The 17,668-nt window shown below is 34.9% G+C and overlaps 1 protein-coding gene across 2 annotated transcripts in view; it reads left to right on the plus strand.

The window, feature by feature from the left end:
• The window catches only part of IPO11 (importin 11), a 230,997-nt gene that overhangs the window by 32,260 nt on the left and 181,069 nt on the right, over positions 1-17,668 (plus strand). For both annotated transcript variants that reach the window (XM_069096384.1, XM_069096383.1), the window contains 2 exons: positions 7,660-7,792; positions 10,914-10,972. In XM_069096384.1, the coding sequence (XP_068952485.1) occupies positions 7,660-7,792; positions 10,914-10,972 (192 nt within the window). The remainder of the gene's footprint in view (positions 1-7,659; positions 7,793-10,913; positions 10,973-17,668) is intronic.

Consider the following 17,668-nt stretch of genomic DNA (forward strand, 5'->3'; position numbering starts at 1 on the left):
ATTTGGGGAGGAAGTGTAAGAATGTTTCAGCATATTACCAAAGCTGGTGTACACATGTAAAATTGCATGAATTATATCATTAAATAATAAGCAAAGAGATGGGCAAATGATATAGCTAGACTGAAGGATAATAACTAGGCAGTCTGAGAGCTTTACTGTTCTCTATGAAACATTAAAAGAATTGTAGGGGTACAGTTTCATTGCATTAGGAATTATAGAAAGACATGGCTAAGTTTAGTACAGGATAAGAATGTGTGGGTGGGTTATGATACACATCCAGCAGAGATCTGTGACACATAAGATCACAGATTCATCAACTTATTTACGAAGGAAATGTGAAAAAGTGGTCGTTTTTGTTTTTATTTTCTTCTCTCATAAGAAACTTGAAATGTGAAATTTGCTTGAAAAGCTAATTTAAGCAAAGCAGTTCATTATATTTTTTTTTAAAAAAAAAAAAAAAAAGGAAAACCATTTATTTGGATCATGGTCCAATCTAGAACAGTAAGGGAACACAGAGACCGGCTACTCCAACTCTATCATTTGACGGATGAGGAAAGTGAGGTTCAGAGAAGCCTCAGGTTTAGATAACTTTCTTTTTTTTTTTTTTTCATTTCTCAAATGCTTTATTAACTTCTGATTTACATCATTAATTTCCGCCAGATTTTGAGTTACAAATTTTGTCCCACTTTTTCCCCCACCTACCACCCCAGAATAACAGTCCCACAGGATATCCCCTCCTCCAATCTGCTGTCTCCCATATCTTCTCCCATACCCCATTTCCAGTAGGGCGTGGTGGATCTCTATGCCCCAGTGCCTGTATATCTTCTTTCCCAATTACATGTAAGATAGTATTAATAATAGTATATATGTATATATAATTTTAAACACTTGATTTTAAAACTTTGAATTCCAGATTCATTCCTTTCCTCCCTTGTCACCCACCCTTACTGGGAAGATAAATAGCAGTTCAGTATAGATTGCACATGTGTAGCTAATGCAAAACATTAACATAGTAGATATATTGTAAAAGACTGACTATATTTCCCTCCCTCCTATCCCACCACCCACTTGTTCTATTCTCTACTTTGATTCCATCCCTTTGCAAAAGTGAGTGTTTCCAGCTTCCCTCCCCCCCCACCCGCCCAGCCTGCTTTTCCCTCTCATTCCCTTCACTCCTAATCTCCTGTAAGGTGAGATACCCTATTTAGTGTGTATTTCATTCCCTCCCCAAGCCAAATTCAGTGGGAATAAGGTTGACTGATACCCTTTTGCCTTCCTATTTTTCCCCTCCATTGTAATCATTTTCCCTTGCCTCTTCTGTATGAGATAGTTTAACCCATTCTGTCTCTCCCCATCTCCTCTCATTATATTCCTCTTTTACCTCTTAATTTCACCTTTTAAGTATCATCCCTTCCTGTTAAATTGGTCCTGTGCCCTCTACCTATGTATACCTGTAAACGTATATACACTTTCACATATGTATTCATATGCCCATATACCCTCATATATAGACATATATACATACATATATATATATTTCTATTCCCTTCAACTATTTTCATACTGAGAAAAGTTTCATCAGTTACAATTATTGTTTTTTCCATGTAGGAATGTTAATAGTTCAGCTTTGATAAATTCCTAATGATTTCTTTTCCCAGTTTACCTTCTCATGCTTCACTTGCTTCTTGTATCTGAATGTCAGATTTTCTATTCAACTCTGGTTTTTTCATCAAGAATGCTTGAAAGTCCTCTATTCCACTGAATGACCATATTTTCACTCAGTTTTGCTGGGTAGGTGATTCTTGGTTTTAATCCCAGCTCCTTTGACCTCCACTATATCATATTCCAAGCCCTTCGATCCCTCAATGTAGGAGCTGCCAGATCCTGGGTTATCCTGATTGTGTTTCCACAATTTTCAAATTGTTACTTTCTGGCTTCTTGTAATATTTTCTCCTTAATATGGGAATTCTGGAACCTGGCTATAATATTTCTAGGAGTTTTCTTTTTGGGATCTTTTTCAGGAGATGATCAGTGGATTCTTTCAACCTCTATATTGTCCTCTGGTTCTAAAACATCAGGGCAGTTTTCTTTGAGAACTTCTTGGAGGATGATTTCTAGGTTCTTACTTTGATCATGGCTTTCAGGTAGTCCAATAATTTTTAAATTATCTCTCCTGGATCTATTTTCCAGATCAGTGGTTTTTCCCATGAGATATTTCACATTGCCTTCTATCCTTTCATATGTTTGGATATGTTTAATAGCATCTTGATTTCTCATAAAGTCATTAGCTTCCAATCTAATTCTGAAGCAATGATTCTCCTCAGTGAGCTTTTGAGATTCTTTTTCCATCTGGCAAATTTGGCTTTTTAAGGCATTCTTCTCCTCATTGCCTTTTTGAGCCTCTTTTGCCATTTGAGTTAGTCTGTTTTTTAAGGTGTGATTTTCCTCAGTCAGGCTGTTGATTCTCATTTTGTAATTTTCTTGCATTGTTCTCATTTCTCTTCCCAATTTTTCCTCCACTTCTCTTATTTGCTTCTTAAGGTCCTCTATGGCTTGTAACCAGCTCGTATTTTCCTTTAAAGCTTTTGTCTTTCTCCTGTTCCATGCTTTGCTCCTTTTTGTCCCCAAGATAGGAGTCTAATGTTGGAATCTTCTGTCTGCTTTGTTTCCTTTGCCTGGGAGTGTTGCCCCTCAGTCACTTGTCCCCTGGGCTTTTTGCCACAGTAGGACTCTGCCACCAGACAGGCGAGCTTTCGTCCCAAACACTGGGGTTTTCTCAGCTGCCGGAGGTATTAGATGGGTGCCCTCTCTGAGGCCTCCACAGGCTCTGGCAAGCTGGACACACACCCCAGGACCTCCACCCTAGACTGCAATCCAGATCCAAGCAAGTTAAAGCAAGAGCGATTACCCCTCAGACTGGTTGCTTGGTCCCCCTACACTCTGCAGGCCAGGAGCTGAAGCTGCCATGTGTTGCTGGCTGGCTGTGCTGGATATCTCAGCGGCTTCTCGCCCTGGGGCAAAGGCCAAAGTACTCCCACTTACTGGGTCCCAAAGTCCAGACTGCACTGACCTCTCACTTTGTCCTTCGCATCTGTGTGTTGATAATTCTGGAAAGGGCCACAGCTGCTGCTGATCTGGAGTCCCTCTTGCAGGTGGCTGGTCAGACCCACCCTGGGGCTAAAACCTCCAGTTCCCAAGGGCCTGGTTTTGGCTTCCAAAGCACTGCGCTGCCTGATTCCTACTGGCCTGCTGGGCTGTCCTCAGCGGGAGGTTAGCTTCTCTGTGTAATTTTGTGGGTTCTGCAGTTCCGAAGTTTGTTTAGAGTCCCCCTTTACATGCATTGGGGAAGGTGGAAGCTGAAGCCCAGCGGAGGTCCTGCTTCTACTCTGCCATCTTGACTCAGTCCCCCAAAGCAGTTCATTATAAAATAGATAAAATATTTAGGTCTTTTTTTTTTTAAATAAGACTTTAGTTTTAGATTTAAAATGTCACATTGGTTCTAGACTCTTAATTTTTAGTCTGAAAAATCTTGTATTAACTTTTTCTAAAAATTAACGAATTCCAAAAATATATAATATAATTCTACTCTTGAGCCTTATCAGATAAAGCTATTGTGATTGGGTAATTAAAATATTACTTTTTAAAAACACCATTATTTTAAACTCAAATACATATACCTTTTTATTGCCAGAGTTGATGGATGCTACTGAAAGAAAATAACATTTTTGAAGCTTAAGACACTGAACTTGAACTTTCCCTTCCAGGTTAGAAATTTCCTTGGGAATGCAAATCCTTTAAATATCTGGCCCTCTGCTGCAGTACAGCAGTGCAATATTTGTATGTGCTTTATTAAGAAAAGTAGATTAGAATTTGTCAATGTGTTTTTTTTTTTAAGGAAAAGTAAATAATTTTTTGGATATTGTTGAATAGGAACAATTGTCCCTTCCTGTTAATCAGAAATTATTTTTATTTTAAATAAATGCTCTGCAAATATTTCTTAAGAAGAAAATATGAGGGAATGAATTTGGCCCAGTAAAAAATGAAATACTTGCAAACAATCTGTGAAATAAACCTTAGTATAATCATCTAATTTCTGTCATTCTAACAGAAAAATTCTTTTATGTTGTCACTAAAAAAATATTCATATGAAGTCAGATGGTGGCAGTGTTTCCATTTCATTCTTGAAATTTTCAAGTTAAAAATGCTTGTACTTTAGATTTTTAAATGAACAAAAATCCAAATGTTTGTGTAGAGTTATATTTATTTGTATTTTTTCCCCCTAAAAGAAATTTTATTCAGTATGCTTTAAGAAAAAAAAAATTTATGCACACACACACAAAAAAAACTAGCTGTGTATCCTTGGGCAAGTTACTTAACCCCAATCGCCCTCCAAAAAAGGCAAAAAAAACAAATTGGGAAAATTAACTTCCCCATATAGTTCTCTTTCCCCCCTTAAATTTAAAAGAGCAATTTTCTTTTCCATGGAGCCTTTTATAAGTAGAGCTCTTGTTTTATCTTTCCATGACAGTCAAAAAATTAAATGTGACTTCCCCTTTGCCTTGTCAAAGATACTTAAAGGCTCAGTGGATGGAATCTTGGGACTGGAGTCAGAAGCTCTCAGTTTAAATATGGTCTTGGATACTTACTAGCTGTGTGACTTTGAGCAAGTTATTTAACCTCTGTCTTCCTCAGTTGCCTCAAGTATAAAATGGGCATCTACATCCCAGAGTTGTTTGGAGGAACAAATGAGTATTTGTAAAATGTTTAGCACAGTACCTGGTGCTTAATAAATGCTTGTTTCCTTCTATCCCTGTGGAATTAATCTTGGATATAGTAAGAGGAATTATTTTTTTCTTACCATTAAGGAAAGTTTATCAGTCATTAAACTGATTAATGATGGGACCAGGAGTAGAATCCAAATCTCTTGATTCACTGACTCCAGTGTTCCTTCTATACCATGCCATTTCTTAAAAGTTACTCTACTTAAGCAGTCTTTTTAACAATAGGCATTGGTAAGTTTCTCATGTTTAATTTACAAGTAGCTCAGAGTATTTCATAGGTTTGTCTATAGGTACTTGAGAGCCTTCTTTCAAAGTACATGAACTCTGGGAGTGGTGGTACAAGTCTTTAACCTCACTTGGTAGGGAGTGTAAGACTGGTACAGGTCTTGAATTTGGGAGTTCTCATTTGCAGTAGGCTATGCTAATCTGGTGTCTACAGCAAAACTTTGAGTCATAAGGAGTCCCCAGGGGCCACTGTTTTGTCTAAAGAGGGATGTACTAACATAGGAAACAATAGCTTTGAGCAGATTGAAGATCCTGTCTTGATTAACAGTGTTATTGATTGATGAGCAGCCTCTGCATGAATCTACAGCATGGGTGAGATACAGAGATCAGTTAAAAAAATTATAATGATAATATAGTAAACATATTTTAATATATAAGATATACAGATATTTAATATATAAATATGATATATTCAATATATTAGTATATTATTTAATATATAATTTACTAGGGTTATAATTTTTGCCCTTCACTGCCCAGTAAAAATTCATCAAATCCTGTATCCAGATATGTGTAGGCGCCTACACACAGAAAACTGTTCTCCAAAAACCCTGCTTAACACCCAAATCGAAAACAATAATGAGAAATCAAGCAGCCCTCATAAAAACATTTTGAAAAGCACATTAAATTATAGTAAAATAACCAAATTATAGTAAATATTAATATTATCAATTATCAAAAAATTATCAAATTATAGTAAAAATATCTCCTGTAGTAAAAGTGTAATCAAATGATAGAAATATCTTCTACAGGTACTATATGCAAATGATACATTATAACAGTATCTTAAGTAGAGAAAGACTTATAAAAGCACATGTTACATAACAGTTTTTTGTAAACTTATCAGTAAAGTTGTGTTGGGTTGTAGTTAGATTTGGGAAAAGCCTCCTTATAGAAACTTATTAAAATGGAAGTCTTGTGACATTAAAATATTACAGAATCCTCTATATGGTTTTTTGTAAGGAGTTTACATTGAAATGACGTTAAATGGATATTATTCATTTGTTCTTTTAATTTAAAAAATTAAAGTCTAAATATCTCATTTTCCCCCATGAATATCTGTCAAAATAGCTGAATAAAAGATTTCCAACTTGACCATTTGTGTTTTGATAAATATCTGGCATAGTAAAATTCCAATATAGAAGAAGCATTTCTCTGAGAGAAATGAATGACAGATTAATGGAAAGCTTTTGCTTTTGGAAAATTGTCAGTTTAAAGTCATTTGTTCCAAGTTCCACATTAAATTATTTTATTAGAATTTGAACACAGGATTTATCCTCCTGACCTATATGCTTTAGTCTGTGGAGTCCAACATGATTTGACTTAATCAAAATTTCAAGCTCTGATTTTGAAATTCAATGAATTCTCAGATTTTTTAGAACATTAATAGCATGTTTTTGCCTGGAGGCGAACCAGTTTCACTCTCTTTCTTGACGTTTCAAATGGTAAGATTTATTAATTAAAAGTTTAGATTTATTTTTTGGATGACTGACACATGTATAGTAATTCTTTTTTTTTTTGTATTTTGTATTTTTTTTTTTTTAGTATTTTTTAGTAATTCTTTATTGAGTCATAAAATGAGTACCATTACAGGCTTGCTGTAACTAGACTTTGGACCTTATTTTTTATTTTATACTTTAGAGATATATACTTTTATATATACTTTTCTATTTTTATATATATTTTTATATTTTTCTTGTAAGTACATGTTGTCTTGGGACTTAAAGTAGATTACTTTTCTGGAAAAGGTATTGTGAGTAGAAACTAATTTTCCAGTAGAAATGATGTTACAGTAAGGGTTTATATTCCTGATCAAGGGACTGATTCTTAGCTTTTAATAGAAATTATCACAAACATAATATTAAATGAGCAATTTAAGCTACTATAAATGATTCATAGCATAAAGTAAAATATAGAGCTTCCTAAAGAGATATAAATCAGTTAAACAGGGGCAGTAACCAAACACATGATGTCAATTGAGACTCCTAAGGTACAGGCTTCTTCGAGGCTGAGATTGAAGTATGGCATCATGAAGAAAGAGCTGTAGGACTCCAGAGGAGTTACTGGCACTAGGAATTGAGTAGACTTATGGAAGCAGAGCTGTGTAGCAGGATCAGGGAGTGGACGATGAAGAGGGGATGTTAGGACAAGAGGAGACAGCTGGAGAGCTGTCAGAGAGGGAACATATATTACTTTTGGAGCCAGAATCCTGGGAGATAAATTTTGTTGGACATTGAGTTTGTCTGAAGCTTGGAATTGGGAGGAGAGCTTCCACATGTGCTGGAGCATGTTAGGAAACTGACTAAGCCAATGGTGTACTTTGTGCTAGAGAGACCTTAAGTTATACCATGTAGAAAATTGGCAAAACACTGGAATTATAGAAAGATTGTTTAATTTTAGTAGATTATAGTGTTATGTTGACTGATTATAGCAACTTTTATTCTGTGAACGATATCTGAACATTGCCCATATAGTCTCACCAGAAATGTATTCTCAGGTTTTTGGAATTAAAAACCAAACATTTTCTAGATCTCTGTCAATGACTTAATGAAATTTCTAATGAATTATGAACAAATATGTTGTTTCTTTGCAGTTAGCATCTGGAATTTATAGTTTTGCTTGTTCCCTGTGGAATCACCATATGGATACATTCCTGCAACATATTTCTACTGGAGATGAAGCTGCTATTTTAAATTCATTGGAAAGAACTCTACTGTCATTGAAAGGTACAATTAAACAGAATTCATATATAAAATTTATTTTAAAATGGCACAATGTAGCCATCAAATAGAATGGAGGGAACTCTCAGGTAAAGATGTAGTAACTTAAATATGTGAATATTAAAAACTAATTCTAGGGGTGACTAGGTGGCACAGTGAATAGAGCACAGGCCCTGGAGTCAGGAGGATCTGAGTTCAAATGCAGCCGCAGACAATTAACACTTACTAGCTTAACACTTAATACTTAACCCCAATTGCCCTGTCTTCCCCCCTCCAAAAAGCAATATTAAAATTAAAAATGAAAGCTAATTCTAAATAGAAGAACTAGGAGAAATAACTAGTTAAGAACAAGGATAAGAAGAAATAGGAAGAATAAAACTGGAAAAAGGTATATACTAGTAGAATGCAAGAAGCTCATTTAAAGACTTTGAACATTAGAATAATTGTCCAAAACCAGGAGAAAGGCTAGTGAGGAACTCTTAAAGGCAGAAGAACACAAGAAACCAAGCTGGTTTCTAGACAACAACTTTTTGTTACTTTGGACTATTAAGGGGTGAGTTTCTCTTTCAAAGATTCTGGGTTCATTTTCTTTATCTGTTTTCTCTTTTCTACCCACCTTCTCCCATCAGCACATATAGCATATTCAAGTGTTTGACTTAAAGCTTTTTTTTTTAAAAGATTTGGTGCTTTTTCTTTTTATGTTAATAGTCACTTTTTGAAAGCTTCTGGACTTTAGCCCCTTTCCCTCCCCTCCCTCATTTTATTCAAAATCTAACCCCAGGTCTGTGTTGAGTTTTCATTCTTACTTCATTTCTCATTTCATTTCATAGCAGGTAGTTCTCTGGACTCCAGATCTAGCTCCCTTTGATTCTGAAACATTAGGGTCTAGAAATCAGCTTGGTTTCTTATATAATCTTCTGCTTTTAGGAGTTCCTTACTAGTCTTTCTCTTGGTTATGGATGCTCATTCATATATTCAAGGTCTTTAAGTGAGTTTCCTGCTTTCTGTTAGTATATCCCTTTTCCCAGTTTTTATTCCTCTAGTTCTTCTCCTTTTTCTTAACTGCCTATTTCTCCTAGTTCTTTTTTTAGAGTTAGCTTTTAGGCATTCACACATATTAGCTACTACTTGTGTAGTAGCTGAGAAATCCCTTAATTTCTTTGTTACATTGGTTGTCTCTGTGTGTGTGTATATATATATGCATCTTTTATATCCTCTGATTCTATGGTTTGAAAATACTTAGGTTTATACTTTTACTTTTTTCATAGCTACCTCTATCTTTATTTGGGGTCATATTTTGATTCATAGTGATATTGGAACAAGAGAAACACTTTCCCCATATTATATTATTCTTTTAGGTAGGTCGTCTTCTTCTAGGCAAAAATGTCGATTGAGACAAAACACTTTTGCTTATAGAGCAAATGAGAGTAGTAGCGTTTTGAGGTTGTCACTTGAGGACTACTCTCTTTCCATGATGCTCTGGAGCTGGCTCTGGGAGCCCAACTGCGATGAGTAATGTAGGCCATATTGAGGTGTTTAACAGACTTGGAAGCTGTTTTCCCAAGTTTTAGAACGTTTAGTTACCTTTTGGGATGTTCCCATTTTAAAGATAGTTTTAAAATCTCTAAAAGAGGAACATCATTTAAAAATGCTTTCACATCTTAATTGTTCTATACATATTTAGTGATTGATGAATTTCAAGTGTGAGTTTCTCTTTGCCTTGTTCTAAGCCATGCTTGGCATATTTCCCTAAGATAACATGATATATTATTGGTATTATGATATTTTAAAACTGAATCTAATGGCTTCTTTACGGGTAATGTGACCTACCAATGGTCACCTTACTGAATTTAAGAACTAGATGTTTAAAGTAGATTGTAAAAGGTTCTACTTAACAAAGGGAGTAAGATTTTCTTCTCTCATTCCTCTCTTTTGAGTTTCCTCACCTCAATCAAAGTTTAGTTAGAAGGGGTTCATTTTTATCTAATGAGCATTGTCTGTTATTTCCCTTGAAAATTTCTCTCTTAGTTTTTAATTTCAACTACATGGTGTAACCTTTTGAAAATCAAAGGATTACTTATAAATTTATCATATAACTGAATATAATGACACAGATATATACGTCAGTCATTGACTTCCCTCTTATTTACTAAAATCTTACATTTGGTCGTTGACTTTTATTACAGATATATTTTAAGGAAATACTGTAGCCAGTAGTGTTAGTAGTAATACAAATCACTTAGAATTTCATTAATTCCTGCCTCCACCAGTCTGGATTATTTTCATGATCTTTGAGCTTTATACACTTTTGTTAATGGATAATTTTGTCACTGTGAAACATCATTCCTGAATTTGGTGAGTTTTGTACCCAGAGTTGATTTAATTTTTTTAAATTATTTTTTAATTTTTGGCATTCACTTTTATAAGATTTTTAGTTCTAAAATTTTTCTCCTCCTTCCTCTCCCCTCTACCCAAGATGTCATGCAATCTGATATAAGTTATGCATGTACACTCATATTAAACATTTCCACATTAGTCATGTTGTGAAAGAAGAATCAGAATAAAAGAGAAAAACCATGAGAAAATAAGAAAGAGAAAATCGTCTTTGATCTGCATTCAGATTCCATAGTTCTTTTTCTGGATGTGGATAGCATTTTCTATCGTGAGTCTTTTGGAAGTGTGTCAGATCATTGCATTTTTAAGAAGAGGTTCTGCTCACTTCATTCGGCATCAGTGAGTGAGTTTATCCTCTAAATATTTTTATTTTCTGAAGTATTTATGGAATGGAAACCTGCTTGTTTTATTTTAGTAAGGATAATATGGATAAGAAATATTTTACTAAAAAAATAAACTAAATGTAAAGTAGCTCCTTTTTGAAAAGAAATATAGTGTAATAGACTGAAGATGGGCCTGGTGTAAGGATATTTGGGCTGTCATCCTGACTTTCTTATTAAGTAAGTATGACCCTGTGCAAATCATTTAGCCCATTTGTACCTGAATTTCCTCATCTTTCACATAATGTAATCTCTAGGGTGTCATATAATTTTTTTTCATTGTAAATATTCATTCATTGCAATCATAGTTATTTTGATAGTACTTAGGAAAAATCTTTGGTTGTACTTTTCAGTGCTTCGTAAACTAACTGTTCATGGATTTGTGGAACCTCACAAGAATATGGAAGTGATGGTAAGTGACATCAGTGGTTTATTCTCTGACTTTTGAGAAATGTTTAATTTTTATTTAGTTTTTAAGTTGATTTTATGACTGTCTTTATACTATCTCTTAAATCTATAAGATAATCTTTTATTTAAAAATTATACTAAATGAGACATTTATATCTTTAACATCCTATACATGCTATAGTACAATTAAAGTGTTGTGTGCCATTTTCAGAACAGAAGAAACAGGATTGGTATAACATTTTTCTTGATTCATTGTTACCACAGAAGTTGTTATTGTGGTGGCCCCTTGAATTTGGTTGCCATTGTGATGTACCAGATAAATCTTTGATGTTTATTCTGTCTGACAGTTTAAAAATGTTATTTGAAAGAAAAAAAATTATAAAAGTCATGCATATCTAAGTGGGATTATTGTTCATACACAATTTTTTTTTTGGCTTTTGTAGAGCTGGTTTTAATTGGCCTAAAATTAAAGAGCAAATTTACCATCTGTATCCTTTTCTTGGTTATGTGTCAGTAAAAGATTGAATTAGCAAACGGGAAAAATTTGTTCACTTTTGTCAGGACTTCTGTCAAATCATTATGTAGCAATGTTGTTCGTATTGGTCGATCATAACTAAAGTAGCTCCTATCCATTGCTGTGAACCTGGAGAGTAAGCAAAAATGCTTAAAAGGAAAATAATTCAATAAAATTGACACACCCTGCCTTACTGGAGAGTGTTTGCACTTTTATACTTTTGCTCGAGGGGTGCTTGATTCCTGATTATGTGTGAAAATTAATTACTCTAACGAGCTTGGCTTTGTTGCTTCTCTTGGCATTCTTCAGTTTTTCCTAGGTTGTTGAGTTGGTGATGCATATAGAGTTCAGAGCTCGCATTCCAAAAAAATAATGATAATTGAGAGACTCAAAGCAATGGTGCAGGGAGAACTACCAACTGCTGGAAAAACTCCCATAGATGAAGGAAATTAAGTCAGAATGCCTGTGCTTAAGTGATTCCTGAGGGCACCCCTATATGACACCACTGAACAGCACAGAATCACAGAATGGGAGAGATGGAAGAGATCTTAGTGGCTCTTTAGCCCAACTGCTTCACTAAAGGAATCCCCAGGATAACATTTGGTTGTACACATATTTTGTTTTGTGTCTTCTGCTTGAAGACCATCCAGGAGAAGGCCCTCCTAATCTTCTGGTGTAGCCTATGTGCTACTTTTACTCAGCTCTGATTATAAAGAAGTTTTTCCTGGCATTCTGTTCAAATTAACTTGTTTTTACAATTTGTACTCATTGTACCTGATTGTGCCCTTTGAACCAATAACTAATCCCCCCCTTTACATGATGTCCTTTAATTGATATTTGTAATTATTATTTTGAGTTATCATGAGTACTTTAAATTATATTCATTTGATTCAGTCAGGCAGTGTAGCTTTAAGACATTTTAGAAAAATTTCTATAAAATTCATTAGCATAAAATTTTGATATTTCAGTAGTCTTCTTTGGAACATTCATTTATGCAGTAAAAATTATATGGAGCAGGTCATTTTGTTGTAATCCAAAATAAAAGATTTGTTACCATATATTCAGTGTTTGTTTTAAACATCTTAGCAATATACCAAATTGTAACGTATTAGTCATTTTTAAAGATTATCTATAGAACTACCGAGAAGAAAATGGTTAGAATGGCATACTATTTTTGCTGTTAGTTTGAGTTTCCATTTTCACCAGACTTAGATCTGTGTTTTTATAAGCCATGCTATTCTTGTAACTTAAAGAAGATTCAGCCCTGTGAGATTGCTTCTTCTCTCAGCTGCCAATTGGAATTTTTTCACTAGACAAGTTAATTTTTCCCTCTTTTCTAGAATGTCTCTGGGATAATGCCCTTTACCATCCCTCCATGTTGCTTGAGGGAATGTAAAAACATTTTAATATCATCTCCCATGAAACAGAATTAAAATCCCCCCCCACACACACACCCATAAACAATATAGATTTGCTTTTCAAAGCCCTCTTCTTTCCAAATAGTTTTTGTTGGGGATTATTTGTGCCAAGATTCTCTCCAGTAAAGTGGTTAATCAGGAATTGTTTGTATTTGAACCATATATGGTTGCTTTTGTTTGGATATCATTCCATTTTGATAATACTTTCTTTTAATTTGGGGGGACACTATTTTGATTCCCTCCCTTTTTCTTTTCTTTTCTTTTCTGGCTGACTTTTTATCTTTTAGTGAATATTTCCCTGAGATTTAAACATACCTCTGGTCTCCTTTTGTTACTTGCTCTTGACTGAGTTTATGCAGTTTTATATTCTAAAGAGACAAAAGTATTTTCCCTTCAGAAACTTCCCTTTGAAAGTGACTTGACTCCTAGTCAGTTATCTCCCCCTCCCCTCCTTTTGCCTTCATATATACTGATTTAGGGTTGTTTTTCTTTTTTCTTTTTTCCTTTTTCTTTTTTAAATGAATATTTTATTAGCACTTTTTTTTACTACATTATGATCATGTCCTTGAAAGGACATGTAGATTAAACACACCAACATATTTATGTGTATCATATATATGTGTATATATTATATATGTACATGTATGTATATATACATACATACATATATATGCTAATTGCTGTATTTTATCATGAGTCTTACGTAACCAAGCTTGGTTATTGTACTGATGTGAGTTATTATGCTTTTAAGTATTTTCCTTTATATTATCGTGTTTAATGTGCCTTTTGTTCTGTTGGTTCTTTGTGTTTCATTCTACATCAAGTCATGGAAGTTTCTACTTGAGTTGACTTCAGTTCCTGGGAAAATTCTAGGTCAGATCATTAACAAGATTATTGGTGAACATCTAAATAGGGAATTGGTGATAAAATAGCCAGCTTGGCTTCATCCAGAGCAAGTCATGCCAAATTATTCTCATTTCCTTTCTTACAGGATTTACTAAACCAGCAGATGAAGTATGGATTTACTTTATCTAGAGTTTTGTACAACTTTTGATTGTGTCTCATACAATTTTTGTGGCAAAGATCAAATAGCCCATAATGCAATCACATGGATTTAGAACTAGATGGATAGCTAGACTCAAAGACTAACTTATTGGTACGTCAGTGTCAGCACGGAGGGAGGTTTCTGTGGGAGCATTCTTGGGATCTGTGCTTGGTCCTGTGCTAGTTAACATATTTGTAAATGATTTCATTAAAGGCATAGATAGTATGTGTATTATTTGTAGATAACACAAAACTGTGTGATAGTGTCGGGATGCAAATAAAATTTGATAGGTTGGAGTAGAGGTTTTTAGCCTGAGGTCTATGAACTTTATTTTTCTTTTTTTAAATCAGTTTTTAGTTTTCAGTATCCATTTGCACAAGATTTTGAGTTCCATATTTTCTTCCCATCTCTCCCCCCGACCCTGAGATGGCATACATTCCGATTACTCCTTATCCCAGTCTGCCCTCCCTTGTATCACCACCCCTTCCCCATCCCCTTTACCCTTACTTTCTTGTAGGGCAAAATAGATTTCTGTATCCCCTTGCCTATATATCTTACTTTACAGTTGCATGTAAAAACCTTTTTTTTTTAACATTTGTTTTTAAAACTTTTGAGTTCCAAATTCTCTCCCTTCTTTCTTCTCCACTCTCCCTCATTGAGAAGGCAAGCAATTCAATATAGGTTATACATGTGTAGTTATGCAAAACACTTCCATAATGGTCATGTTGTAAAAGATTAACTATTTTTCCCTCTGATCTGTCCCATCCGCCCTCCCCCTCGTTATTCTGCTTTTTTCCTTTTACCCTGTCCCTTTTCAAAAGTATTTGCTTCTGACTTTTCCCTCTCCCAATCTGTCCTCCTGTCTATCATCCCCCTCTTCTCCCTTACTTTCCTGAAGGTAAGATACCCAGTTGAGTGTGTATTTTATTCCCAATTGAGTGTGTGTCCATGAACTTTAAAAGGAAAAGTGTTGATATTAGTATTTTGGGTTTCCATTGTAATCTAATGCATTTAAAAATGTAATTCTAAGAAGGAGTCTTTAGGCTTTGCCAAAATTACTAAGGGGTCTGTGACACAGAAAAAGTTAAGATCCCCTGGGCTAGAATATTGGGTTGAATCTAAAAGATGAAGTTCAAAAGAGATAAATGTAAAATATTACACTTTGGTATAAAAAGTCAACATCACAATTATAAGATGAGGGATACATAAATAGATAGAAGTTCTGAAAAAAATACATTGAGGTTTTGTGAACTTGAATCAGAAGTGAGATACCAGCCAAAAGAAATTATGTAGTCTTGGCTTTCATCAAGAACTGCATGGTTTCTAGAAATAGAGACCTGATAGATGTACTGAGGTCTGCCCTCATCAGTGGAAAAGAGAGTGTGTGGAGGTGGTGGGAGTGTAGGGGTGTGGGGGTGGAGTGGAGGAGGGATGAGAGGTGCCTTCTGGCTTCTATTTATGTGATGTCTGGCAGGGACTGTCTTGTTTGCTTGCTTGATTAGTATCTCTAGCCCTTTGCCCAGGCTGCACGTAGTGCTTAAATGCTCTGAATGCCTTTATGTATAATTATTTGTTTCTACTGTTCTACTGTGTTATATATTCATTTATATTTTACTATTAACTGTACATCTAGTTTAGTTCACTTCAAATAGAAATTGGTAGGTTGAGATTTGCAAAGAAAGTGTTCTTAAAAAAGATACCAGTGTAGGGGTGGCTAGGTGGCGCAGTGAGTAAAGAGTGCTGGCCCCAGAGTGGAGAGGACCCGGGATTGGTTCCTGCCTCAGATACTTAACACACACACACACACACACAACTGGCTGTTTTAACGTTGGGCAAGTTACTTAACCCCTATTTCTTTAAAAAAAAAAGATACCAGTGCTTATGTTGAGGTGAAAGGTATGTGTCACGGTATTGTCTTTTAAGAATTCAGACTCAGACTGTCTTCAAATCAAGCAAGGGCATTTATTCGGGGTAATACACCTGATGGACTCCTTCCCTTAGGGGAAGAAGGCAAGCAGCCAGATTGAAAGTAGTTTTTTTTTTTTTTTATAGGGCAAGGGTGCCTAGGATTGTAAGATGAAAAGGCAGCAAGTTATTTATCTCTAGGGTTACCGTAGGGTACTGCACAGGTGCCAAGTTGGGAAAGCTCTTGTTTGGTTTTATGATCAGTTTGTGGTCAATTAATTAGGGGCTGGAGTGTGATTGGTTTATTCAAGGGCCGGGGTCTCATATAGATACAAGTTGTTGTCAGGAACATTATCTGCATGAAAGTTGTTGTCAAAGTCATTCATCATCACTTACATATCTGCCTTTCCAGCTCTTGTCCTGGAGCCCTGCCTCCTGATAAATTGGAGCTTTCTATAACTAACACCATCTATATCCCACCAAATTGTTCTAGTCTGTCCACATTATCCACATTTCTTTGCAACTCCCCTTTCCCCCTGCCGACATTGTAAACAGTGTCTAAATCAACACTATCTACCATTCCTGTCAAAGACAATGTCACTCCATTGCTACTGACCCTACTAATTGTTGCTGTTACTTTTGAATCCAAAAAATGCCTGCATTACTACCACAATGATCTCAGCTGTGTTGTCTTCCCTAATCAGAATCTCTTGAAAGAATGGGGGACTTTTTTTTTCCTTTTGTATTTGTATCTTAGTATATATAAGCACTTAAGAAATGTTTCTTCAGTCATTTGTTCAAAAGAGAAACTAGAAAAAGAAAAAGACTATCTTTTTAATGGCATTTGAGTTCTGACTGTTGGTTTCTTTTCTTTTAAAAAATTCTGAACTCAACACCAAAAAAGATAGAACATTTCCATATATAGGCCAGAAAAAGAAAATTGTATATGAAACTATGAATCTCAATTATGTACAACTTGCTTTCTCTCTTAAATATGTAATAAATTCAGCTAATTTTCAAAGAGGACCTGCTTGTTTGTGTTTTTTGCTGACCTTTATTTTTATACTATTCTGTGAATTAACACACACAAAAAAACTTCAGTGTACATCTTTTCTTACTTTTTTCCACCACTTTGACAACCCCATTGCTAACTCCTTTTTAACTCAATCCCCAGGCCACCTCCCCCTTCATTGAAAAAAAAAAGAAAAAGAAACTTCTTGTATCAGATATGTTTAGTCAAGCAGAACAATTTGATAAATTGGTCATGTCTAAAAAGCTTCTATCTGAACCTTGTTTATCACACCTTCTCTATGAGTAGTGGATATCACGTTTCATCACTTGGAATTATGACTAGTCATAGCATTATTAAGTGTCTCAGTTTTTTTTTTTTCTTTGCAGCATTATTGTCACAGAAATTTCTTTTTTGGGTTTTGCACACTTCACTGTGCGTTTCTTCATACAGGTCTTCCCATATAGTTCTGTAGTTTTTTTGATTTCTTGTGGCACAACAGCATTCATATAACCTTAATTTGTTTAGCCATTTCTGAAATGATGGACACTTCCTTGATTTCCTGTCCTTTGCTCTTATTAAAAGATACGTTTTCAGTATTTTCATGTACATCCTTTTCCCTCTTTCTTTGACCTCTTTGGCATATAGACCTAGTAATGGTAACTTTTAGTGTATAATTCCAAATTGTTTTCTAGAGTGACTGTACCAAGATGCAGCTCCAGCAGCAGTGTATTATCATTGTGCTCAGGTTCTGTCAATCCCTACAGTACTTGTCCTTTTTCTTTTTTTTTGTTATCTTCACCAATTTG

The sequence above is a fragment of the Petaurus breviceps genome, unplaced genomic scaffold (genome assembly GCF_028583685.1).
Source record: "Petaurus breviceps papuanus isolate PSGF00001 unplaced genomic scaffold, PetGlider_PUasm1.0 229, whole genome shotgun sequence".
Classification (NCBI taxonomy): Eukaryota; Metazoa; Chordata; class Mammalia; order Diprotodontia; family Petauridae; genus Petaurus; species Petaurus breviceps.